This window comes from Rattus norvegicus, chromosome 4 (genome assembly GCF_036323735.1).
Source record: "Rattus norvegicus strain BN/NHsdMcwi chromosome 4, GRCr8, whole genome shotgun sequence".
Lineage (NCBI taxonomy): Eukaryota > Metazoa > Chordata > Mammalia > Rodentia > Muridae > Rattus > Rattus norvegicus.
This window is the reverse complement of record NC_086022.1, coordinates 91,121,789-91,149,164: the sequence shown is the minus strand read 5'-3', so window position 1 is coordinate 91,149,164 and position 27,376 is coordinate 91,121,789. Positions and strand designations below refer to the sequence as shown.

Below are 27,376 nucleotides of genomic sequence, written 5' to 3'. Positions count from 1 at the left end.
TTAACTATCTAACTTAGTGCTTGAACTATTGTTTTGCTCAGCAAAACTATTACTTACCTTTTCTACTATCAGGTACAGTGTATTTGAGTTATGTACAGAATGATAAGTATTTATTAAATATTCTTTTTTTCTTGCTCATTGTGCATTTTTTTGTACATGCCGACATCCAGTCTGCCCAGAAACATTTGTTGAAAAGGCTTTCTCTTTTCCATTTAATTTATTCCTTTCTAGTTTGAATCCTTTTGAGCTCCTTCAGTTGTCTTGTTGCTCTGGCTAAGACTTCAAGTACTATATTGAATAGATATAATGACAGTATATAACCCTGTCTTGTTTCTGATTTTAGTATTACTGTTTTGAGTTTCTTTCCATTTAATTTGATGTTGGCTATTGGCTTGCTGTAAACTGTCTTCATTACAGTTAGGTATGTCCTGTGTATCCCTGATCTCTCCAAGACTTATCATAAAGTGGTGCTGAATTTTGTCAAAGGCCTCTTCTACATATATTGAGATGAACATGTATATTTTTCTTTACAATTTGTTTACTTGGTGGATTACTCTTATTGGTTTTTGTTTATTAAGCCATCCTTGAATCACTGATGAAGCCTAGTTGATCTTGTAGGTAATGTTTTATATGTGTTCTTGGAATTGTTTTACAAGTATTTTATTGCATATTCTTGCCTCTCATTATGAGCATATCATAAGGGAAATTGTTTTGTAATTCTCTTTCTTTGTTTAAACGTTGTATGGTTTGGGTATCAGGGTGTCAATGGCCTCATAAAACGAATTTGGCAATGCTCCTTCTGTTTCTATATTGTGGAATCATTTGTGGAATATTGGCATTAGCACCTTTTTGAAAGACTAGTAGAATTCTGTGCTCAAATGATCTGGCCCTGGGATTTTTGGGGGTAAGTGGGGTGGGAGACTTTTGAATGTCTGCTTCTATGTCATGAGGGATTATAGGTTTATTTAAATTGATTTAACTTTGGTAAGTGGTGCCTATTTAAAAAAATCATTCATTTCTTCTAGATTTACTTCCCTCTGAAAGTCCATAAAACACCCAGGTCTTTGGTGCCTGTATTTCCCTTAGCATTGTCATCACCAAGTTTCTACAGAACAGCCCATTAAACTCTGGACACTCAACAACTTTTCCTGTCAAAAGTTCCAAAATTCTTCCACAACTGCTTCCAAATAGTAATAATATATTTAATAATTACAGCAATCTTTCATGTTTCTGGTATCAATTTTGTCATTATTTTTCTTCACCGTTGTAGTAATAAATCATTGACCAATACCAACTTTGGGGAGGAAAGGATTTCTTTGGTTTACAGGATACAGTATCATCCACAGAAGCCATGCTAGGAGTTCACTGCAAAAACCTGGGGGCAGTCACTGAAGCCGAGACTATGAAGGAACACTGCCTACTGCCTTGCTCCCATTGGCTCACCCTGAAACCTTTTATATATAGGTCAGGTCCTCCTTTCTAGGTATAGTACCTCCCATACTTGGTTGCTCTCCTGTATCTGAACTCAGAGACTATGACCCTACTTACATGTTCCAGCTAGACAATATTGTGGCAGGTGAAGGGAAAGTGGAAACAAATTCCCACCCCTAACTAAGAAGCCATTTGCTACTGATACCCACCGTGAGAGATAAGTAGTCATTTTCTTCAATGTAGTGATGCTAAGTATATTAACTACACTCCAGGTCAGACTTCATGCTTAGGAGCAGTTGACCAATACAAAGTTCTATATTTCGTGTGTGTGTATGTGTGTGTGTGTGTGTGTGTGTGTGTGTGTGTGTTTGTTGTTTCTTTGTTTCATTTTTTTCTTTTATTTATTTATTGAGAGAGAGAGAGAGAGAGAGAGAGAGAGAGAGAGAGAGAGAGAGAGAGAGAGAGAAACAGATAACATGAAGTTATATGGGAAGAACCTAGAAGGAGGAGGGGAAAGAATATGATCAAAATATATTGTTCAAAAATTTAAATGAAAAGGAAATACCTCAATACCTCAAATCCATGCAAACATGAACATGGCAATTCTTCAGTTGACATTCTTCTTTCTAGTTGACTCTAGGATTGCATGTCCTTGGCACCTGAAGCTATGACAATTATTTAAGCAGTACTTAACCTTCTGATTTCTAAAATTTTATCATATTAAGAAATACTACTTCAAATTTTTAAATCAGGTTTTGAGGTAGATCTAAAACTAAGAAGAATAAAAATGTATCACAGAAATATTATTACATATTTGATTAATCTGAGTAAAGAATTTTTGAAGTATAACTTAAAATATAGAAATGTTAATTCATTTCTATATCTCTAAAATGCTGTTTATATACACTATTATTATTAAACCAACCACACCTATATTTTGTCTAATTCATAACTCCTAACAGTTACATGTTACCAAAATAGAAAACCATGAAGTTTTTCCCTACAGAAATTGATTCAGTCATTGTAAAGGATTGTCATGGGTCAGAACAGCCAGTCATAAAGACTCATAAGTGTAGGATAGGATGTAAGTCTGCAGCAAGACAAGAAGCTGGGGTCATCAAAATAAAGTGCTTTAAAAAATGCTGTACATTTGCATTGCCACCAGGCTAGTACTTTTCTAACATGAAGTCAGAGTCCTGAAGCTTGCAGTCAGGTTTGTGTAGCCTCTGGGGTGGCCTGTGCACAGCAGGACCACTGCCTCTACTAACTAAAGAGACTGAGGGAAGAGGCCTAGAAGTTTGAGCCTCAAATAGCTGACAGAGAAAGTCCTTTAATCCTGAGCATGAGAAGTGAATGTGCTTCTGAAAATGCAGGAAGAAATTACAGACCAGACACACTTGCTGCTGTGAGCATGGAGGAAGATGGCTGGGACAGGAGGTTGTGGACACTAATAGCCAATAGTTAAGAAGGATTAAGTTCTTTTTTTTCTACCAGGCAAGGACCCTGACTAGATGACATTTTAGAAACATGTTGTTGAAGATACACAATTTTGGAAATGTGGCTGAAAAAAAAAAAAGAAAAGTAAAACTAAACTTAATGAGCAGTGGCTCTGTGTCTGGTGTGACAGTGCAAAAGTTACAGGACGTTTTCTCCAGTTTTGTTTGGTAAATTCAGATATCCATACATGGTGGGCTTTTGAGAATCCATGAAGAAAGAATGAAATACTTGGTGCTTATGCAAACTTATTTAATACCTACTGTAATGTTCAATTCAATGCTACGTATCTTGCCTGCTTTCACAATCATCATGTTGGGTGGTGAAAACATAGCTGAGATATCTTCTATCATAAATATTTATTGAAATGAAGTTACTGTTCATGCTGTTGAGCGCCTTTACCTCCTGTGACCAGGCTTCCTGATTCTTCTTTCTTCCCCATCGCTTTTGACACAGACTCTGTGTCGACAAGGCTGGCTGACTGTTGCTTTCTCTGACCAAAGCTCTCAAATGCTGGAATGGCAGGCATGAACTACTTGGCCTGGCTCTAACACTGCTTTCTTTAAGATCCTATAAACACTGGACATTTTAAACTTCTATTTTCCTCAGAATCTAGTTGGAAGACATACAGAGTGGGACACAAATCACTGCTATAGTGTTAACACAAGAAATTTGAAGAACATTGAAACCAATTATGTCCTAGCTCAAATTACCCACAACCTCCTACGAATCAGATCTCAAGGGTTCACATTCTCTGTGGTCTCCAGTAGTTCTATCATTGTAGTGGGCTCCTACCAGGATTATAGTTTCAGGATCAAGTATAGGAAACAAACAGTACATCACCTGGGGAAGAAATGTGGAGAAACATGGCAGAGACCTTCAAAGTTTTTCTTACACACAAACACACACACACACGCACACACACACACACACACACACACACACACACACACACACACACACACAGAGAAGCGTCTGTACACAAACATCCACACACATGCACAAGTAATTCTGATACATATATAAATTTGGTTCATTATTGAGAGTAAGATAACAACATTGCTAAAGAGAGTGTGTGGGTACAAAAGAGAAAGAAAACTGCTTAAACATAATTTGTTCACAGGAAATTATCAGTTGCCAAGGATAAAAGTATATAATAACATTTGAGAATCAAAACTGGCTTTTTTACATACAAAGAAATCCTCATTTATGAAGTTTGCAGGATTAATCTCCAAGCTCTGAAGACAAATACTCTTCAGAACTACTGTGCTGGGATGCCAGTCAGCACAGGGGCCACTGGACAAGTTGTCTCTAATTTAAACAAAACCAAACCAAAACCAACCAACAATCAAACAAAACCCAACCAACTAACTAAACAAACAAGCAAACAAAAGTCCTGGAAGAACGTGAGAGCCTGAAGACTGTGAATAGAAGATCAATAGTCAAGGCAGATTTGGGAACCTCCAGCAATGAGCTGAGATTACAAGGCAGACCAGGGATGGGTAAAAAGCAAGTAGCCCTCAATCATTCACTAAACAGCCATTGATTCAAACTACACAGGGACCTACTAGGCCACAGTTTAAATTTCACACAAAAAAAATAATTCATTTAAAAGCGGATCCCCTAGAGTATGTCAAAAGTGTTTGTTTCTGCTCTAGTTAGCAGTTGTCATGAGCATTATCTACTGCATGGTGCAGGGAGTCCATGTTACCGAATGCTTTTTTTCTTCTGTTTGCTTCTAAAATCAGTGGTGAAATCAAGCACATTCTTTAAAATGTGACCGTACTCTGGTTCATTACCTTCTCCAGTAAAAACACTGTGATTTGGTGACTTATGATTATGGAGGGCTGAAACAATATTATCAGCCATGAGCAGCTGAGAGGACTGGTTTCTGAGCCTCTGCTTTATACTTCAGAATCCTGTGCTTGGATGCACAATATTTAGAAAAATAGCCATAAACTTCAGCTTGTACACATTATTCAAGATGGTTTTAAATGTTTGGTTATTTGCTTATTTGTGTACCTGATGCCAATGGAGGTCAGAAAAAGGTATTAACTTTCCCAGGACTGGAGTTACAGACAGTTTTGAGCTGCCATGTAGGACGTGAAATTCCAGTCCTTTGCAAGATCAGCCTGTGCTCTTAATTGCTGAGCCACCTCTCTAGTCAAACTGAAACAAGAATTTATAAAGCTGATGATCAATTCCATGTATTTCTTCCCCTAGCTCATTGCATTATGAGTATTGGTAAATAGGATCAAAATTATAAATATAATTCCTATTGGTTCATCATGAGCCAGACATTCAGCTTTTCCAAGGTTTAGGTTCCTTGGATAAAGCCCTTTGTGATATTATCAGCTAGTTATGTGATGTTACTTTTTTAAATATTACCCCTAGTCCAACTAAAGTAGCCATGAGAAGACATGCTGTGTCTGAAACAAGAAAAAAATTGTTTTCTTACAGTTCTGAAGGTTAGAAGTCTAATATCAGATGTCACAGGGATGATTTATTCTAGTTCTGCTGTCCTTGGCTCACAAGCCACCTCCTTCACAGTGCACCCTCTCTGTCTACCTCTAAGGTATTCTAGACTACTCTTCTTGTAAACACATCAATCATGGTAGAGTTGGGCAATGTTCAATGACACATTTTCACCTTTATGTCCTCTTTAAATATAGTAGTATCCTCATATACTAAGGGCTAGGACTTCAGCACTGTAAAAATTTGTGATTCAGCTATGTAAATCTTTAAAAACAAAAATTCTTCCATGATTATAATGCATTCAGATAACTCTCACCTTCCACTCTTTAATTTACCCTTTACTCTTATCAAATCATCCCTAAAAGTCGCTTTCCCACAATGTTCTTTTGTTTTGTGACTCACTGAGTTTCACTATGTCCATTTGTGTGACAATGGGTATGTGATCATTGCAGTTTGGTGACCTTACAATGACTTTATGTCCTTCAGTATCTCTCAATAGCCAGGAGTTAATCATGGACACTACAGCCACAGTAACCTTCTCCTACTGGAGGTGGACTGTTAACAGGCACAGTCTTGTATAGGTTTAGGGCCAGGAACTTCAGTTGCTGTAAGCTCTTGATTAAAATGTCTGTGTTATGGTCTGAAGATGATGCTCCATACTCCTTCTCTCGGACATCCATCATATCATACTCTTCCCCGCTTCAGTTCTCATTCCACAAAACCTTAAATTGGTACAAAAGTTCTATTTAGGGATGAGGATCTAACAATAACTTATTTGTAGAGTCTTAAGCAACCAGGAATCTTTACATTCACAGCTCTTCATCGCAAAAAGAAGCCCCTCTGATCATTGTTGAGATTACTGTTTGTCTGAATGTGCAAGGGTGTAGAAAAATCTGCTGGAGGACGGGTAGCAAGGAAAGCATATTGCTGATTCCCCAGAACCTATTAGTTACTAATAGCTCCTCAGGCAGGAGTGGAATTTCATTAGTCCCTCTTCTATATGTGCTTAAATAGTATTGTATTAGTGCGAGTTTTGTATATGCAGTCACAGTTGCTTTGGGTTTATATTTGCAATGGCTCTGTCATGGCCATCAACACTGTTTTATTGAATGTAGGTGTCTAATGCCTCTGACTCTTTCAGTCTTTCTGTCCCACTCTTCAACCATGATTTTCAAGCCTTGGGAGCAATGGGGTATGATAAAATTGTTACCTTTAAAGATGAACCCTTCATAGTAGCTTATTTACTGCATACTGAAAGCTGTGGGAATCTCTATTAATCACCATTTACTACAAAAAGAAACCTCTCAGTGATATACTATTTGGGTATGAAAACAAAAATCAGTGGGTCACTTTATTTCTGTATCTAATTAAAAGAATTATTGTACTAAGTTCTCCCCTGGGACCTATCATCTAGTCAGCCATAAGGCTTTAGCCTAGATCATAGTACTAGAAATTAGTTCTTAGTGGCCTTTAAATCCAGCCAAAAATGGTCATTACCATCAAAATATTCATACCACCATTATACCAGTGGGTGTATCTTTTCAGGCAACTAGTTATTGTGGATTTCAGGGTGGACACATAGGTAAGACTGTTTATTACTTTTCTTCTGTGGTAGCATGCATAGACTTTCTAGCACTATGAAGGCTACCTTGTAGATATGAAGCTTCAGGTCAGAACTAGCTTAATCTTTCACATCCTATGTTTCAAGTGGGTGGTATGCTCAGCAACAAAGTATTGCTATCAAATTCTGCAAAGTAATCAAGTGTAGTGCTAATAGCCTCTAGTATTTTGAGCATGGGCTGTGTTTCTATGGAACCCCGCTAACAATTGAAAAAGAGGTAACCCGTATGCAGACTGAGGTTTTGTTAGATGATGTTGTTGGAAACACCATCTATCTCTTATAGAATAGCATCATTTAAATATTTTTTATATGTGTATTGTACAAATGTTAGGAAGCATCTACAATAGTACATTTTCCTATGGCTTTTTAAAGGTTTTCATTTATCCCTCCCCATACCTCTCCCTTCCCCATTCCCTGCCAACTTTCCATAACTACCTCTATTCAAACATTCCTGTTCCCTTATTATTTTACCCTTTGCTTGAATCCTCTACTTACCTACTCCATGGTTCTTTACAAATTTTTTGAATTTTATGAGCACTCAAATGCAAATATCTATAAAGTCAAAGCTAGAATCCACACATGAGAGAAAACATGGAGTATTTAGCTTTCTGTTTCTGGGTTACTTTATGATGATTATTTCCAGCTTCATTTGTGTCCTTGAGAACTTTATTTTTCTTTATAGCTGAATAGACTTTATAGTGTTGAGGTATTGCAGGATTTTGACCACACTGTGAACCTTTATACTGGGTTGTTTGTTGGACAAAAGTTTCTAATTGTGTGGCTCAGCCCCTAGCACACACCTTTATTCCCTCTGACTGGAATACAGACGCCCCTTAGTACAAACCTTTAATCCTAAACAATAAAGGTGAAGTTAGTTTCTCGAAGGAAGCCCCCATGTTTAATGTGACGTCTAACTGAGGGACAGACAAAGTGATGATTCAGAGAAAGATTTGTCAGAATAGGATATGCCCAATTCTTATAAGAAGACAAAGAAGAGAGAGGGTACTTAAGAGAACAGAAGAGGCAGTTTAACTGGAACAGTTGAACAGAGACAGGTTGAACAAAGAGAAAAAGCTGAATGGAGAGGAAGACAGAATAATCCAGGGAATGAGGAGACAGAGTAGAGCATGTTGCCAAAGGCAGTCAGTATGAGGCCAAGCAGAGCAATTGAGGAGAGGCTGGGAGAGAAGCCAGAATGAGTCAATCAGCATAGCTGAGTTGATCCAAATAGCTAGAGTTCAAAATGAACAAGAAAAAGCAAGCTTATTCATCATTCAGTCTTAGAGACTGAAAACATTCTAGGCCTAGATAATATTGTGTGGAGGCTAGAAACTTCCAGGACTAGGCCTATGTTAGCAGACAAAGGCAGTAAGCCTCTGATATGACAATAACAACATTTTGTATAATGACAACTTTTGTATAAAAGTTACAATTATATTTAGGTACCATATTTTCATTATTCGTCAGCTGCCAGACATTTAGACTATTTCCATTTCATGGTTATTATGAATAAAGAAGAAATGAACATGGATGAACAAACATCTCTTAAGTAGATTATAGAATCTATTGGGAATATGTCCCAAAATTGTATAGCTGATGCTTTGGGAGACCTGCTTCTTCTCTTTTGTAGAAACTCTACTTTAATTTTCATAGTGAATGCTCCAGTTTTCTTTTTCTCCCACCATCATAAACTAGTGTCTGCCTTTCCTATGTTCATGCTAGAATTTGTCATTTGTCCATTGGTTTTAGAAATCCTGAATGATGTAAGATGAAATCTTGTAGAGTTTTGATTTGCATTTCCCCAAATGACCCAGGATGTGGCATATTTTTAAAATGTTTATCAGTCACTTATCTTTCTTCATTTAAGAGCTCTCTTTATATCCTTAATGGCTTATTTTTGATTAAATTGTTTTCATAATGTTTAAAATTAATTTTTTCTCAGATGTATAGCTGCTAAAAAGTTTTGAAAAATTTCCTCAATTTTCTGGTTGTCTCTTCACATAAATGTTGGTGTTCTTTTGAGTTTCACAGCCCCATTTGTCAGTTATTCTTAATATATCTGTTCAACTGTGTCCTGTTCAGAATGTCCTTTCTTTAACCTATTTGTTGAGGTACATTCTTTTCTCTTTGAAGGAATCATGTTATCAGATCTGTGTTGAGGAACTTGGAGTTGGATTTTTACAAGGTGACGGAGAAGAATCTAGTTTTACTTTTCTACCCACTGCTATCCAGTTTGGTGAGCACAATTTGTTGAAGATACTATCTGTTCTTCAATGTATATTTTTGGACAATTTGTCAAACATAGGTGACTTTAGGACTGTGGAATTATAATACTGCCTTCAATTCTATTCTTTTGATTTATATGTCTATTTTTGCTCAGCATTAGGAATGTTTTATTAGTTGTCTATGTAATATAACTTGAAATCAGGTATGCTGAACTCTATCAAAATAGTTTTTGTTTTTACTGTTTCAAATTCAGGATTATTTTGCTTATATTACACATATTGTGTTTATAAGAAAGTTCAAATTAGTTTTACAAAATTTTTGAGAAATTGACTTTGAGATTTGATAGGAATTTCATTAAAGCCATAGATTGCATTTGATAGGATGATACTTTTCACAATTTGAAACCTAACCAAATCCATGAGTACTGCTGGTCTTTGTCATAGTATCTTCTTCAGTCTTTTTGTTCAGTGTCTTAATATTTTCATTTTTAAATATTTAACTTCGCTAATTAGATTTTGTAAAGATGTTGCTTTTATTTCTTCAGATGGAGAGATGATATGAGAGTTGTATCCAAGATGTGTAATACACAGCTTGGGCTGAGCTCAGAACGTTTTCTTTCTCTGTACTATTCCTAAGCCCAGGCCTTGAAGCTTCTAGCCTCCATATATTCTAATATACTTCAAGCCCAGACCTTGAAGGCTTCAGCTTCCAACCTTTATCTGCTAACCTAGGCCTAGAATGTTTTAACCTCCAAGACTTCCTGCTGAATAAACTCACTCTTTCTTGTTCTTTCTGAATTCTGGCTGACTGGCTCAACTCAGTTGTTTTGGCTCAAAGTCCTCTCCAAGCTGACTGATTCAAATTGGGTTCTCTCAGCTTCTGAGTGAATTGTTCTGCTTGGAAAGACTGCCTCTGAACTCCACGAAATGGACTGCTTTAAACTGAACTGAGCACAGCTACAGCCAAGTGAACTGAATTGAATTGTTCTGTTTCCAACTGAGATGCTCTGAACTGAACTGAATTGAACTGAACTGAAGTGAACTGAACTGAGCTGAATTGAAATCTCTCTCCCTCTCTGCTATTTAAGTAGGCTCTCCTTCCTGTCTGTTCTTGTGAGAGTTAGGCATATCTTACGTCTGACTAATTCTGTGAAATCTTTCTCTGTCCCTCAATTAGACATCATTGTTTGGGATTAATGATGTGTACTAAAGGTGTGTCAATATTCCAGACAGAGGAATCAAAGTTGTGTGTCTAGTCTGCATTCCAGCAGGATCATATCTTTGAATGTGATCCCTTGCTAAAGCATCAGGTTGCTGGATTAAAATCTCTATAAGATTTATTCCAAAATATTTTATTTTTCTGTGGTTATTTTCAGCACATAATTTGACAAGATTCAACTCATCCCTTAACACAGTGGTGTTAGTGATGTCTGTTATTGGTGTCTGGGTAGACTAACATAAAATAATATCTTAGTAAAAATTATTTTTTCTTCCTCTGAGCTATAGAAAAGGTCATCATGAATTGTAAATTTAAAATTAAGGTAAAAGAGGTGGAGGACTGAATATCTCTGCTAGTTCAATACATACTTTCTAATTGACTCCCTATGTTCTGAATTCAGAGTGAGCTAAATATGACACATTATGTTCATTAACACAACTAAAGAATAAGTCTAGATAAGTCTAAACATTTGGCAAATTTTAATGTGGTCAACATCATCTAACAATGACAAGAGAGTTTGAAAAAATTTCATAGGAAAATTGTCACTGGTTTTAATTAACACTTAAAAGGTGTAACATTTTTTCTATGCTATTAAGCTCTATTCTAAAAAGTGTTAAGTTCATTCTGTCTACTTGGAAAAAAGAACAGGTAGAAAATATCTCTAGAAGAAGGAATATTTTGATCATGTGGCTGCAGTGAAATGGGCCATATTTACTATAGTAATAGAGGAAAAGTAATAGAGGAAATTAACATGTATTCCACCAATGACACTATTCATTATCAGCAAGAAGGAGCAGAAGTGTTTGTATGCTGTCTAGACAGGAATGAAGGAGGATGCTTCTTTCTTTGATGGGAAGAAATGTCTTCACACAGAAACATTTTCCTGGAGATAGGTTTCTGAGCTTCTGAGCCTTCCCTAGTGAAGAGGATCACATGCCCTGCTATTCTGCCATGAAGTTTTTAGTTTTGCTCCTCTTTGGCTAAGCCTTACTGTTTGTGGATACCAGATGCATTCTGCAGGTGCGGTGTGGAAACAGAAAAGCTGATGACTTGCCATATTCTCAAACACATTTCTTGTCTCCCTGAAGCAAAAGTAGAACATAAGACACTCCTGTTCTCACCAATCCTAATTAAATGCACATATAGGATTATTTATTAAAGACGATATTTGTGAAAAAGGCTGAGAGCTCTTTGATTTTTCTCTGTTAACGCCTTTCTACACTATACTGCTTTACACAGCTATACTGCTGATATCTGTTGGATATTTGTCCAATGCTATTTGTATTAGTCACTTTTCTGTTGCTGTGATAAGATACCACAACTAATGCATCTTATAGAAGGAAGAGTTTATTTGGCTTATGGTTCCATACGGATAAGAATCCATCATAGCAAAGAGGCATAGAAAGAGGTAGAGGGAGGCACATATTCTTAGTAGTAACATGAAGACAAAAAGCAAACTAGAAATTAGACAAGGCTACAGAATCTCAAAGTCCAACCCCATGATATACTTCTTCCAGAAAAGCTGCACCATCTGATCCTCCCCAAGCAGCAGTACCAACTCACAAACAGGTGCTCAAGTAACCAACCCTTTGGTGACATTCTTCTTCAGAACACCACATTCCACTCTCTGGCTCCTATAGACCATAGTTGTGTCTTAATACAAATCATAGTTAGTGCAAATTCAAAAGTCCCTAAAGACTTTTATAGTCACAATATCTGTTTAAAAGTCAAAAGTGTCTTCTCAGACTGAAGGCAAACTCTTAATAATAGAGTAAGAAACAAAATGAGAAACTTCTAACGTAATGGCACAAAATATATATTAACATCTCTAAAGAGAGGATTGGAGGCATAGTGGGGAAATGCTGAACCAAACAAAGCAAGACTGGAAGCCAGCAGGGTAAACAGAAAATTCTCTATGTCCATGGCTAGTGGTAAGGACTTAGATAATTATAGACTTCCCACTTTGTTGTTTGCAACATATGTTTCTCTCTTGTGTTGGCTTCACTCATTGTCTGCATATCTCCCTGTCAGATAACTCCTTCTTTTGGAATCTCTGAAGTCTTGGGGTACCTATTGCAATCCAGGCTTCATTTTCAAAGCTTCAAAAAATGGTCTCTCAGGCCTCCTTTCCTGTCAATGTCTTCATTCAGTGTCCTTATTCCTACCCCGTATAGCCTGCCCTCAGAAACTCTCTGAAGCAATAGAGATGACTCCAGCCCTTAACTCTTAAAAGACAAACTTCCATGCTTTATTAATTATGATATTTGTGAACACTATTCTACCTCTGAAGCTGGATCTTCCATTAGAGTCTACAAAAATGCAAAAAGGAGAAAAATAAGAGTGAAAAAGAAACAGATAAAGGTAAGTGGGCAAAGGTTTATAAACAGCTCTGGGTCAAGCATTTCTGGCCTGAAAATGAACGAAGTAACCAGATAATAAGGATGTGTAGAATCTCGGATACTTAAGGTTAACTGTACTCTCCTACATAACAAAACCAATTTGTCTCAGTGCCAATATGGGTCCAAAGAGACAGATGTGGTCAAGAGACAAATCCTAAAGAAATCGAGTTTCAAGTTCATTTCCAACTAAATATGGGCAAATATAGTTTGTTTTCTTCTGAGTCATTTTTCTCTAAATGATTTAAAGAAAGCATGGAGCTAACGTAGAACTCAATTTAAAGATTACTAAATAAAATTCAAACTTCATTTTCCTCACTAGTCACATTTTTTAAAAAAATTCTTCTTCAGTGTTAGAGTGTCTTCTGATACCTTAATACATACACTTTTGATTATCTTTTCTGTTCTATTTCTAAGAGACCACCACCCTACCTGACAATCATCAAAATTATTTAATAGCACATAGTGTACAAAATATGTACAAATATCTGTGTTGTGATAAGTATATGTAGTAGTTTTAATGTCATTGGCCCCATAGGCCAATAAGAAGTGCTACTATTAGGAGGTGTGGCAATGCAGGAAGAAGTGTGTCACTGTGGGGGCAGGCTTTGAGGTCATCTGTGCTCAAGCTATGCCCAGTCCCCTTCTGCTGCCAGAGGATCAATATGTTGAACTCTTCGCTCCTCCAGTATCATGTCTGCCTTCAGACTGCTATGCTTCCACCATGGAAATAATGTTCTAAACTGCTGAAACTCTAAGCCATCCCCAACTAAATACTTTCCTTTATAAGAGTTGTGATGGTCATGGTGTCTCTTCACAGTAATAAAATCCTTCTTAAGGTAGTATTCCATTTCTTTTCCAGATTGATTTTTAAAATTATAATTTCATCATTTCCACTTTTCTTACTTCAAACCCTCCCATATATCAACTTGCTCTCAAATTCACTGCCTCATTTAAAAAAATGTTAGAATTTTGTGTATAATTATTTTAATATTATGGTATCCATAATAACAATAATTAATATAAGTATAAAATCAATATATAATATGTATATTCTCCTAAACACAAAAATACCACCTCCTTGGACTGTATAATGTTACTGTGTTTATATGTTTTTAGGGTTGGCCATTTGGTATTGGATAGCACTTCCTTGGGAAACAATATTTCTACCGGTCTCACCACTCCTTAGCTCCCTACAATTCTTTGTGTAGGGTATGACGCCTTTCAGTCCCCATTCACATTAGCATGTTTATTGGTTTCTTCCTTGCTCAGGTCATGTTTAGCCAGCCATGATGATGAGACTTTTGGGTATAGTTTCTGACATTTCTGAGAGACACAGGTTACAGCAAACTCCCTGCTCCTCTGGCTCTTATAATCTCTCTGCTCCCTTTCCATAAGGACCTCCAAAGAATTTGTGGTGCAGTTCTATCAGTTGGTGTGTGGCTCCACATTTCTAAATTTTAAAATTAGAAATAGTCTAATATGTATATATTGCAATAGTCTCTGTCTGTTGCAAAGAGAAGTTTCCTTGACAAGGCAAAATGAGAATTATGCTTATCTATAAATATAATGACCTATAGTAGAATGTAGTTGGGGATTATGATTATTTATAGGTTCTCCAATATTAATGACTTTGCAAGTCCTGGGTAGTTAGCTAGGTTTTGATTTTCCAACATGATTTCTCTTTTGTTGTGCAGGTCATAAATTCTTACCAGGCATGGTTTCTCTCTTGTTGAGTGAGTCATACTTACATAAAGGGCTGTTGGCTAACACTAACCAGTGTATGTGTGTCATTTCTGTATCCTTAGGATTATTGTGGACCCTGGTGCAATGGAATCACATTGACATTACCATTTTTATTTTATTGCTTCTAAGGAACAAAAAATAATCTAGGCTCTTTAGGGAGCTTGAAACCTCAGTGTGTGGAGTATTGCCTGAAGACACCCTTCTCTTTATTTCAATACAAAGTTGGTCTGTCCTTAATGGCACAAATCTTTTTAATAATTATAAACTTTTTTCCAGCACTTGCTTTGACTGTAACATAAAAATTCAAGTGGTCTTTTTCTCTCTAAACTGTACATTTTGTATTTCTGCTCCAATTGCTCTTTTTTATTGTAGATCTGCATAAGTGTTATCAATAAAACCATTCCTCAAATTCGCTATTATGTTGTCTTAAAATCTCTACCAATAAAATTAGTCCATCACTTTCTAGTTGAATCTCAGGCAAGTATTTTGCTCAGGAAATGAGCAGAAGGTGGCCACAAGCCACACATGAGTATCCTCTAGCCCACCTGCTGGTAAAGTCCTTGATTCCCTCTGAAACTCCTTGGTCCAGGCTTCTACAGTATTTATCTCTCTTAGCACCACTGTCTTTGAAGCTTTTAATAGACAGGCCATTTAATCTCTGCCCTTAGGATTCATCTGCTTTTCTCATTCAAATTTCCAAACTCTTCTACATTCCTCCAAACCCCAAAATGATTGGGTTCTTCACAGCAATAACCCACTTCCTGGAACCAACTTCTGTCTGTTTCCTTAGTGTTACTATGATAGACATCAACTTTGGAGGCAAAGCTTTATTTCCACTTGAAGGTGAAGGTTCAGTTTATCATTAAAGGAAGTCTTGGCGGAAACTGAAACAGAGGCCATGGAGGAGTGCTGCTTGCAGGCTTGCTTCCAGAGTCACATTCAGCTGCCTTTCTTACATGTCCAAGCTTCACTGTTCACAGTAGACCTGGCTTTCTTACATCACTCATAAAGCAAGAAAATAACTGCATATACACCCACAGGTCAATCTCATGGAGACAATGTGTCAGTTAAGTTTCTCTTCTTCTCAGATATGCCTAAGTTCATAATACCTTGCTAAGAATAACCAGTACACTATTCGAACAGATTTGCTTACTGATGGGGAAAGCAGAAGAAACTGTTTTAGACTGATATGCATGTAATGCTTTTAAATAGTTTCATCTATGAACAGAGTTTTGGTGATTTTGTTTGTTTATTTCAAATATCTATATTTTTAAATTTTGTGATGTAAATATGATGAGAAATAGTATATGTTGAAGAGGTTTAATTCAATCTCTTTGAACACCACATCCATCACTTTTTTATAGAATTATATTTTCTTTTGCTCTAAGTACACAATCTAGGAATCAGTATAGATGTAAGCAAAAATGTAAGTAGAAATGCAGCTTACTTACCTGAGTAAGACTAATGAAGACTTTGCATAATTTTTCTTTTTTTTCACCAGTTAGTAGCACCCTGGTCACATATGCAGATCGACGTTTTGATTAGGGAAACATCATTTGATATATATATATAAGCTAAGTAGGTCACCCATCATTACACCATTTGTTTGTATGCTTTAGTTCACTCTATACTTAAGAAGACTCTGGGGACAGGATGCTTGGCCATGCATGTCCTAATGGATGAAACACTTTTTCACATAGAGAGTGGGTGACATAGATAGATACCTAAGCAAAAATTTTACATGGAGAATTGATTTGGCAAAAACATTCATGAAAAGTGCAGGATCATTATCAACAGTTTATAAAATGGTAAAATGTGTTTCTTTGACATATGACAATTTCTTAGGATGTATATTTTATAATCATTGAGGAAAAATAATCAACATTAAAATTTTAGTCAAATTAAAACTTTGTTTGCAAGGAAGATTGATACAGTGCTGAGTTTAAGTTTACTATCATCACTGACCTAATTTTCTTTAATTAATAGTAAAAACTGAGACATTCTATGTGTATAGTATGAAGTCTGTATGTCTTGTCACAGAAACTCATATTGATTTCCAATCTGTCTTGAGTGTTATATTAACTATTTAAATCATCTCTACGGTAAGACCACAGCACAAGATATTTAAGAAGTTAGAATGCTCATTCACTTAATTATTCCCCCACACACTTTGACAATAATCAGTTCATTAAACACAGCTCCATTTTACATTTGAAAGAATTGTCAAATTGTTTCACTATATATAACATATATAGTATATGTGTGTGTGCAAATGTGTTTTTGCATGTATCTTCGATCCTTTCCTCTCCATTTCAGTACATTAAAATTATATGCTGTTTCTTTGCTTGAAGAGAAATTGTGCACATTTGAGTAAAATAAATGAGATTTTTCTTTGGATATTAACATTGTGTGAAGATGTTTAAATAAGTATATTTTTGTGTGTACTATTTAAAGATTATCTGTGAAACATCTATATTTATGGTATGAATTAGAGAGATAAATATGTAGAAAGTCCTAGCTCTGTAGTCTAGGTTTTGACAAATAAAATAATAGCTCTGTTCTCTCCATCTTAGTCATGACGTACACAGTCGCTTTGTAAAACACTCAGACTTTTTTACTCTGATATAAATACAAGCACATGATAACTTGTACTTTAATGAGAAAACTGAAGTAGGACTTAAATATAAATGGACTTGAAGATGCTACATTTAGAAGCCAAAGTATTACTTTGCCCATAATTTCGTTTTCTAATTTCTTTAGCCACCTGTTCCATATTTGATATGGAATAACAAGATTTGACAAGACTGATGATGCATTTTACGTAATCTTACAGGAAGTCTTTTAAATGCCACTCTATACTCTCAATTTATCTAAACAGGCAAAAAGTATTAGACTGTCTGAGCCTGTTGTGTTATAACGAACATGCTCATTTCATTAACTTTTGTTATTTCTCTCCTTGGAAGGCATAGTAGCCAATGCAATGCTGTCAGCAAAACATAAATCCTCTTGATATGCTTTTTATCTATTTATGTTTCCCTCTGAACATAAATATTACTGAAAAATATATCAATCTACCCAATTTTGCTCACCTGAGATATTAGAATTTGGATTTCATCAACTTCATATCTGGTTGGAAATATTTTCTATACTATAGTAAGATAAAACTATTGATGTCAGTAACAAACATCTCAGTCTTGTTAATGGACTAAGAAATGCCACAGGGCTGCAAACGGCTCAAAATGACCAATTGCAAGAAGTGCTTCCTAGCTCACTCCAAACAGTGGTTTAAATATAGATCTCTGCTCATGGTACTAAAGAGATGGTTTAGTAATCAAGAGCTCAAATTGCTCTTGAGAAGATCTGAGTTCGGTTCCCAGCACCAACATCAAGAGGTTCAAACAGCCTATATCTCGTGCTCTGGGAGATCTTTTATCTCTAGGCTCCTTGGGCACTGGAATCATGTTTACATACCGCCACATAAACATATATACTAAATTAAACAAAAAATGCAGTTATTTTAAAGATTTCACTCAATTGAATTATTTCTAAGAATCCTCTTATTTATACTGGCTTTACAAAAGACAAATAAAAATACCTGGTCTATTTTACAGAGGAGATTAGAGAGGTGAGATGCTAGCACTAACCTACTGCTAGCTCTTAGTAGCACACAGGTCCATCTGGCATCTGAATTACATGTGGGCATCCTCTCTCAGAATTACATCCTGCTTTCCTGAGTTGAGTGCATTTTTTGGCTTCATCAATATGATCTTTTCTAAATTCTGAAGTAAATAAATTTCTTAGATTCCAAAATATCAAATGCATTTTCTATTTGGTTTTGTAATCTTTAATCTTGAAATCATGTACATCTTCATGTTCATAAGGCCTTAGCAATAGTTGTGATGTTTAGAATGATATCCAACTGAATTATTCATGTATGCCATGCTATTTTCCTATGGTCAAAATTTACACGTGTTCTTCACTGTTGTTTATTACCTTCTGCTGCCTGTGAAATAATAGAAACATTACAAATTGCATATGGGGTCAAATTACATATTTTCTTCAGATACTACATTCCCTCTACATTCATTTCTTTTTCTTTTTAAATTCAGAGTAACATTATTGTTGTGTCTCAATTTTATGAATCTTTGGAAATGAAACATGATATATCATCTTAAAGCCACATACTGAGCTTTTCTCCCGCACCTCCCATATAAGATTTTAAGACACATATATGCAGATCTCCGAAGCACATGCCTTATGTAATTATAGAAGATGAACAAGGGACAGACAGGTATTAAGAGGCGCAGCCCAAGGATAAACATGTTGTTTCTGTAGTCACTCACACACATTAAATCAATGCTTTTCATCCTTTTAATCACTTCTCTGCCATCAGCTCCCTTCTCCCCATGACATTTTACTCTGCTTTCTTTGTAATAGCGCACTGCTAACTGCAGGACAAACCTCAAAACTCACTTGTTTCATGGGAAATCAAAGGGAGTCCAGGTTAAGTATATATTTGCCTAGAACATTAATCTACAGAATAATTATGTGATTAAGCCCGGTTAAGTCAATGCTATTTGCATGGTAAAATATTAGGTTTCATTCATGGAAGAGCACCTGGTAAGAAATGAACACATCACCCACATGCCTCATTAAGTTACGCTTCCCTACACTACAGGCCAGTTACTGACTTTAAGTTTTAAAGTTATTTTCAGAGCAAGGCTTTGCTACCCATGGGGGTGTGGAACAGAAAGGAGAAAACAGCAGGCATGCCCAGTTCCTCTCTTCCTTATACAGGGCTGTAGCTCCATTACAAATGCAGATACAAGGATCTACAGGTGGATTTAAAAAACCATCAGCACAGTTAAAACAGCTGCATTTTGTGCTCAGTGCTTTGAAGTGTGGATAGAATAAAACAGAACTACAATAATAAAATGGAGAAGATTATTTTACAACTTTATTGTAGTCTTTTCTGTCTGTGTACACGTGCCCGTGCGTGTGTGCGTGCGTGTGTATAGAGTCTAGCAACACCAAAGAATGCTGATACAGATACTCCAAATATAACTGATATGCGTCTTCATGAGGACTTTAGCCCCCGATTTTCTATGATCATATTCACATTTGAGGGCTATTTGTGACACAGCTGGGTCCTACCTTTTTGCTTTCCATCCCTGATCTGGGAGACTTCCCAGAGTGGTTTACAGTGATAGAGGATTGTGCCTCTGGAAAAGCCTACTGGATTAATGCACCCTAAGAGCTCCAGCTTCCCCGTCTATAAAAGTGACACAAAACTAAATTTATCCCCTTGTGATGATTAAACAGTACAGCAGCTCTGTTCTTTGCTAGACATAAAGCACAGAACACAGATATGAAGCTATGCTCCAATGTAGGAAGCACAACTATCCCAGTAAGTCCCTTGTTGATTGGCTGTTGGGCCCTGAAGTATCTTTCATTTTATTTCTCTTTTAACTGGAAGCACAAGGCTTAAGAGGAGATCGCTGTGACTTATAAATATGTCATGTCAGGAATTACATTAAGTAGTTGTCCCTGTAGACTCCCCAGCTAACTGAATTCTCTAGGTCACCGTGAAAATGTATTATTGGCAGTAATATAAAAAGAAAAGAAAGTAATAAACTACTGATGTGTGAAATCACATAGGTGAACCAACGCATTACACTGACTGTCGTAAGCAAAGGCAATATGTTCCATGAATATGAACAGATTCAAATAGAACTATAAGGATAGTTCAAAGGGATGAAAAATTTCCATTTATCTTTTGTCTTTTGAGATTTCACCCAGGTCGGACAACTGGCCGGACAGTGTGACTGAAAATAATGGGATCCAGACAGTTCTTGTGTCAGGAACCACACCTTAACCAGTACTGCTTAGTTTCACATGCAACGGACCTTCTAGCTATTGAAATGGTCTCTCTTCAAAATGCTATACTATCACATGGACTTCTTCAAGAGCTGGAGACACTTAAAATTGGAGCAGTTCACTCTATAAGCTACGTTTCAATCTAGAATATCATTTGATGTCATCGTGAGTATTTCAGTCATTCTTATATTTGTGAATGTGCGCTAGAATGTTCCCAGATGGAAAACTATGAGAAGCTTAAAGGCCTGGAAGGAGAGGAGCTGGTAGTGACAGAGTAGCCCTGCTGACGACACAGAATGGTCTCTTTGAAAAGCTGCAGAAGCGGGTGATATTTATGTAAGAATCTTACTCTCACAACTGTACATATGTTTAGATGTTTTATATACTAAAATTTCAGAGGAGAGGCAGCATCACAATTCACTTTCTCCCTATAAAAGAAAAACAATAAACCTGGATAAATAGAACATAACTTGGTCAAGTTATTAGAGCCAGAGAATCAACTCCCGGGTGCAACCAAAACAGGCCTGGGGAAAAAATTATTCTAATGAGACACTTGTATCCTTTCATGGCTTCAGACTATTGACAAATAGACCCTCAAAAATTGGAAATCCTCCAGGTATTTGCTGGGGGAAGCAAAAGGCTGAAGCCCTGTGCCAGCTGTAGGGTGAGCATGTCTCCCAGGAAGAAATATCAGAGATCAGATACCTAGACCACCTTGCAGAAGAGACTCAAGCGCAGACAGTGATGGTGGCTGGGAGCACACTTTGACCAGTACTACTCAGTCCCACACAGCTCCTGACCTCTACTTAAACAAGATGAACTTCGGGGTCCTGAACCTCTCTGTTCCTCTTCTCAATGTGGCCACACTGAATTACTCCCGTTTCCAGTATTTCATTATTTACCTGGCTTGTTCAGGACAGGTGTCCGAACTTACCAGGTTGGGGACACTGGAGCCCAGGAACCGACCCTGTCTACTTGCAGGTGTGCCACTTTCTTCCTCTAATTTCAAGTAAACATGGTATGTGCCACTACTGTGTAGAAAGGTTGATTTTTAAAAGGAACAGCAAGAATGGAAGGCAGTGCTTAAGCAATGAATTTCTGCCACATTATTTCTACTTTGCATTTGTGGTTTTATCTACCTCCTTCCCATACAGCATGTCAAAAACAATTGCTTGCCCCTTATTTCAAAATGCTTTTTAAGATTTCAACTTTTTATTTGTTTATTTATTTACTTTTCAGGATTCAGAAATCAACTGACTGCAAAGGTCAGAGAAAACATTTTCCCTTCTACTTTTTTTTTAAATACAGTAAAAGCTTGGTTTAGCTTACAGTGCCCAGTACAAGTCCAGAATACAAGAAAAGCAAGGCTGGGGGAGGAGCTTGGCACTCAAATCTACTCAGCTATCAAACAGCGATATTCTGCTCATCTCAGAAAGAAATGAAAATGTGTTAAGTAGCACAGAAATTGTCTCGAAGCCTGTGCATCCATCTGCCTGTCTGCTGGGCTTGGAAGAAAGGTCTGTTAGCTGGAACTCCATGCAGCCAGAAGTCGGAAAGGTAAGAGGTGTGCAAAGTCTGCCATTAAGTAGGAAGAAACTGCCTGCGATGGTCCCAGAGGGTGAATCCCACAGGAGCTACCTTCCAATCCTGTAACAGGGTTCTCAATAGTAAGCCACTTTTTCAAGTGCAAAAAAGCCTTTAGGCAGCTGGTTTTCGACGGTTGGGGTTTATTTATTCCTTGCTCCACAGATGGGGGAAAAAAAAATCAGCGTCTGGCAGCCGCTGATTGGTGGAAACGAAAATGGTGATAGTGGAGTGGGAAAGAGGATTTGCTGAGCCTCCCCCTGCCTCCTCGACCTGTAACTCTTCCTTAGTCGGCTCCCCTTCACACCCAGAAGAACCTTTTTAGACTCCTTCGGGGTTAAAACAAATGGAATTCTCAGGCTGTGTGAACAAAAGCAACCCGAAGGGTGTGTGCTCCCTCCCCTCGCCTGGCTCCGCACACAGATCATTTCAGGCGGTTCAGTCCTCTGGTGTCCGCTTCCCGGCTCGTCCGGAGGAGGGGGGTCGCCTAGAGGAACCGAGAACAGGCTGAGGCAGGGAAGAAGGGGATGAGATAGGAAAGAGGCCAGCTCAAGTTCAGCCACGATAAAACCGAAGGCCCCCTGAACTCGAGGTGAAACTCAGGCTACCCTCTCTTCCCTCCTCCTGGGGAGCGTGCTCCCGGTACCCACAGCCCTCACGCACCGCCATCCCGTCCCCTCCCTAGGAAAACGAGCGAAGGCACGAGGCAGGCGAGGGGCGGGGAGAGGAGCTGACAAATCAGCTGCGGGGGCGACGTGAAGGAGCCAGGGAGCCAGAGCGCCCGGCAGCAGACGGCAGGAGACCAGCAGGTGCTCCCCCTGCCCTTGCCCCTCAGCCCAGAGCCTTTCACCCCTCTTGCATTGAAATTAGATTGGGGAAAACAGGAGGAATCAGAGTTCTGCGGAAGCCTAGAGAGCCGGTAAGTACCTGTAGATGCAGTAGCTCTGGGGATCTTGGAGAGCCCTAGCTAACAACCTGGACGCCTAGAGGAGACAGACTATGGCTACCTTGGCCGTGGGGACAGAGTCAGTGACTGGAAAGTACATCACTCGGTTTTCCTTCCGTTGGAGACGTGCCCTGCCATCCTCTCAAAGCCCGAGGGAAAGGCCAGGTTGCCTGTGGCATCTGCTTTTTTCAAGCGGAAACGCTAGGGTGTTTCATGTTGGATGCTGGATGCTGGAAGCTGAGTGCTGGGCATTGGGTGGAATTTGAGCATCCAACTTTTATACTCCAGCCCCAGGGCATTTCATCTTCCTTCTATAGCGGAAGAAGGGTGCATTTGGCCAGTGATTAATAGAAGTGCAGAGGACAGTAGGCAACAGGTGATAAGGGGTTAATGAGCACAGGGTGCAGGGTCTTCTAGAGGATTCCAGCTGAGGACAGAGCTTCATGGTTGGGTGGTGCTCAAGTGATAATGCTCAAGTGCATGGACAGCCAGCGCCTGCTCTGGGCAGATAGCCAGCAACTAGCTAGTGGTGGGTGGAAGGTCTTGCTAGGTTAGAAAGACTGGGCTGAAGGCAGTTGGTCTCCAGTTCCCTACTTCTGGATTAAACAGTTCCCCTCCCTTCCTTCTCCAAAGATTGACGACTCCTCTCTACGTCTTTTTTCCCTCTTGCCCCTATTCCACCTCTGCTCCCTCACCCTTCAGTTCTTTTTCCAGATAGTCTTTTTACTTCGAATGTCTCCTTTGGGCCATGGGAACTTGATGGGGTAGAGGAAGTCCGTCTCCTCTTCAGTAACTCCTGAAATGTGTGAGAACAGCCAAGTGATCCATCTGGATCCATCACATTCTTAAGTGGCATGACTTTTTACTAGTGTTGAGTGAACTGCTCACAATCAATCAACACTGTGCCCAGTCCTCAAAAAAAAAAAAAAAATCTCACACCAGGATGAGGCAGGAGGGGTGGGAGGCATATACTTTTTTTTTTTTTTTGTGATTTCTTTCGCCTCAATTTCATTTCTTTCTCTAGCTGTTTTAAACCTTGCTTTCTTTTACCCCAAAATTTCTAATTCAAAATGTATTCTGTATTCTCTAGTGTGGAGCAAAGATACATCTTTAGCCATGGATGTGTTCATGAAAGGACTTTCAAAGGCCAAGGAGGGAGTTGTGGCTGCTGCTGAGAAAACCAAGCAGGGTGTGGCAGAGGCAGCTGGGAAGACAAAAGAGGGCGTCCTCTATGTAGGTAGGTAGTGACACTGTGACTAATGAATCAGGGTGACTGCTGTGTGCTGTCTGATTCGTGCGCATCACAGCTTCTCAGCTGACAGAGTGACAGCTATGGGGAGGTGAGAGAACGCGAACCGAACCTGCATATTAACTCTCAGAAACAAACAGGGACAGTGCTTTCTTTCCTTAGAATAATTAATTTTGTCATTTATGTAGGGTTTTTATTTGTTTTTCTACAATCTTGTGCATGATTACACTGAATTTTTAAAATTGTCAACCCATGAAAAACAACCAAGAATGTGCTTATGAATCAAAGACATTTATGGCAGCAAGCTTGGTGGCACATATCTGTGATGCCAGGGTTTGGGAAGTGCAGGCCCAAAGATCAGGAGTTGGTGATCATCTGTCAGCTACCAGTGTGTTTGATGTCAGTCTGGGCTATGTGAGACTCCAGAACAACAACAACAACAACAACAACAACAACAACAACAACAAAACCCAAACAACAAAAACAAACAAACAACTTAAAAAAAACAAGCTGCAAGTACTCTGGGACTTTGATTTCTTTCATCATCACTATAGTTAATATTAAGTTTAGCGAATTACAATGTTTAAAACAAGACTTTTGCATGATTTTGCATGTAGTGAAAATACAAATACTTTGGCCCCCAAAAGAAAAGGAAAGCAAGTCTGCCTCAGCATGTCTCCCTTTAGGGATCACTTCGTTGGTGTGGATGCAGGAGCTCAAGGAACCCCAAAAAGATTTGTGCAGTTCACCTGTCCGAGATCATGCATACGGGGAACAGTAAGAGGTTGATAGTGCCATTTTGCCTGACAGTATACCTTGAAAGAGAGGCCAACACTTCCTTTATCTTTTCTCTGTGTTAGATTGGCTCTAACTTTACAAATCCCTTCCAATACTAGGATGGGAGGAACAGACACACATGCATACACCCTCATGTGCAGCAGAGGCCCCGTGCACATGGGAGCACAGTTGCAGGGTTCATTGACCTCTCTTTCCTTTTTTGAGCACCTGTTTCCACCTTCTTAGGAGTACATCTACCTTGGTAGAAGACCTAGGATAAACATTCAGACTGAAAAGGTGCAGGACAGGTGACAAAAGTGACAGAGATGCTACCCAGAGTACCAATTGAGGGAAGTCATCCTGACCCTCCAGAAGATCAGTGTGGAATTGACATTTGCAGACATTTTCATGAATGTATCTTTCTCATTGGTGTTTCTAGCAGATCACCTTGTCCCATTCTTCATAGAATAATTTCACATTGAGTAAATTCTCTCTTTTTCTACTTAAAACAACCTTTCAGAAAGTCTGGAAATGAATATTGTAAGAGAAAGGTGTCATTGAGCTAATTTTAGAGTATTCTTTTAAAAATGAATCTGAAGAATAATGTTTTAGATAGAATTTAAAATATAAAAGCAGGAATTTGTAGATTTTGGGGACCCTCAATTCTCTTACATTTTGCAATTACAAGCTCGTGACTAATTTTTTTAGTTCAGTCACTTAAAAAGCACATCTTCTCTGTAGATCACTAATTTTAAGCAAATTTAGAAGATATTGAATATTAATTTAATATATTACTCTTTCTGGATCATAAATGGATTTTGCCAAGTAGAACACTGATTTGTTTTTATTGTTAATTGTGAGTTTGGGCAAATAAAATGATTAGTTTTTCAAAGATTAATTTCATTGTTATGTGTGAGGCCACTATATTGAAAGTGTGATTTTTAATATGTCTGAGGATATTAAAATTACCAATGTCTGTTATAATATTTAGCACATGTATAATTAATCCACTACTGATTATGTTCTGGGGTCTAATTAAAACCTGAACACATGCATGAAGAGTAGTATGTGAAGATAAGAATCAGAGTTCAGATATTTGTCAACTTCTGATAATGTTCAAGCACATGTTAGAAAAATCTTAGATAATCAGCTGTACTGTTGACTACATTGATTATTGTCTAAATAATCAGCTATACTGTCAAAGTTTGAGAGCAACCATAGGCAAAAGCCAGTGTGACCCCGCTTCAGTCAGGATTGACCCAGAGGATGTAGAAAAGTGAAAGACATGTAGACTCTGGACTTAACGTGCCACAGACAGAAATTTAATTCAAGCCACGTGACTTCTACCATTAGCATCTCCAGGAAGCAACTTAGTATCTTTGAGTCTCCTCCCCCTTTTCACACATACAGTTCATAAAAACGCAATCGCTTTGCAGTTACTAATGTTAGGTCGTTAAGGTAGTAACTGAGTGCACTTTCATAGGAACCTTGACTCTTGTCAGAGAAGCTGTTCAATTTAACAGGTATTCAGCCCACATGATTTCTAATTTTTCACCTGAGATATGAAACTATTATTAATAACTAACTGGAAGGATTAGAAATAATCTGGGCTTTGACCATAGCTCCTGTGGCACAGTGCTTGTCTGCCAGCGTGCAGCACCGGGTTCTATCCCTGTACCAGAAAAACAAAAGATTAAAAATAAAAGGTTAGAAGTAATTGAAAAAGTTTTTAAATTTCAGCACTTATGAAAGCTTGGCAAAAGTCACGTCTCTAATAACACAGCATGCGTTGGACAACTGCCTTCCAAGGAGTTGAAGAGCTGCCATAGTAATCAGTGTGGTGATTGTCTTTGTGATATTTGCACAGAAATCTCAATTAACATATTCTAGCTTTATAATCAACAGTCTCAATGGTGTGGTGTATCATTATAAATTGAATTTAAAGTCAAAAAGTTTTCTTCACCTCATGTTAGTTTTACAGTATTAAGTTGAAGAAAATCACCTTCAAATTCTGTTTCACTGCTTGGTGAGCACCATGGTCACATATCTCTTTTTTTTAATTGGATATTTTCTTAATTTGCATTTCAAATGCTATATCTTTTCTCAGTTTCCCCTCCAGAGAACCCCTATCCCCTCTTCCCTACCCCGGCTTCTATGAAGGTGTTCCTTCTACCCACCCACCTCCCAGCCCTGGCATTTCCTTACACTGGGGTATCAGCCCTTCAGAGGACCAAGTACTTCTCCTCCAATTGATGCCCAACAAGGCCATCCTCTGCTCATATGAGCATGGAGCCATGGGGCCATCCCTGTGTTCTCTCGGGATGGTGGTTTAGATC

The 27,376-nt window shown here is 38.1% G+C and overlaps 1 protein-coding gene across 5 annotated transcripts in view; it reads left to right on the top strand.

Moving 5' to 3' along the window:
- The first annotated feature begins 21,720 nt into the window (after window positions 1-21,720).
- Window positions 21,721-27,376, top strand: part of Snca (synuclein alpha) — a 100,971-nt gene continuing 95,315 nt past the window's right edge. The window contains exons 1-2 of one of the 5 annotated variants that reach the window (XM_063285678.1): window positions 21,721-22,041; window positions 24,105-24,251. In XM_063285678.1, the coding sequence (XP_063141748.1) occupies window positions 24,131-24,251 (121 nt within the window). In that variant the 5' untranslated portion in view covers window positions 21,721-22,041; window positions 24,105-24,130. Of the gene's footprint in view, window positions 22,042-22,550; window positions 22,988-24,104; window positions 24,252-27,376 lie in introns of those variants that run through there. The other 4 variants (XM_017592500.2, XM_006236591.5, XM_039107198.2 and 1 more) reach the window with 4 other exon arrangements.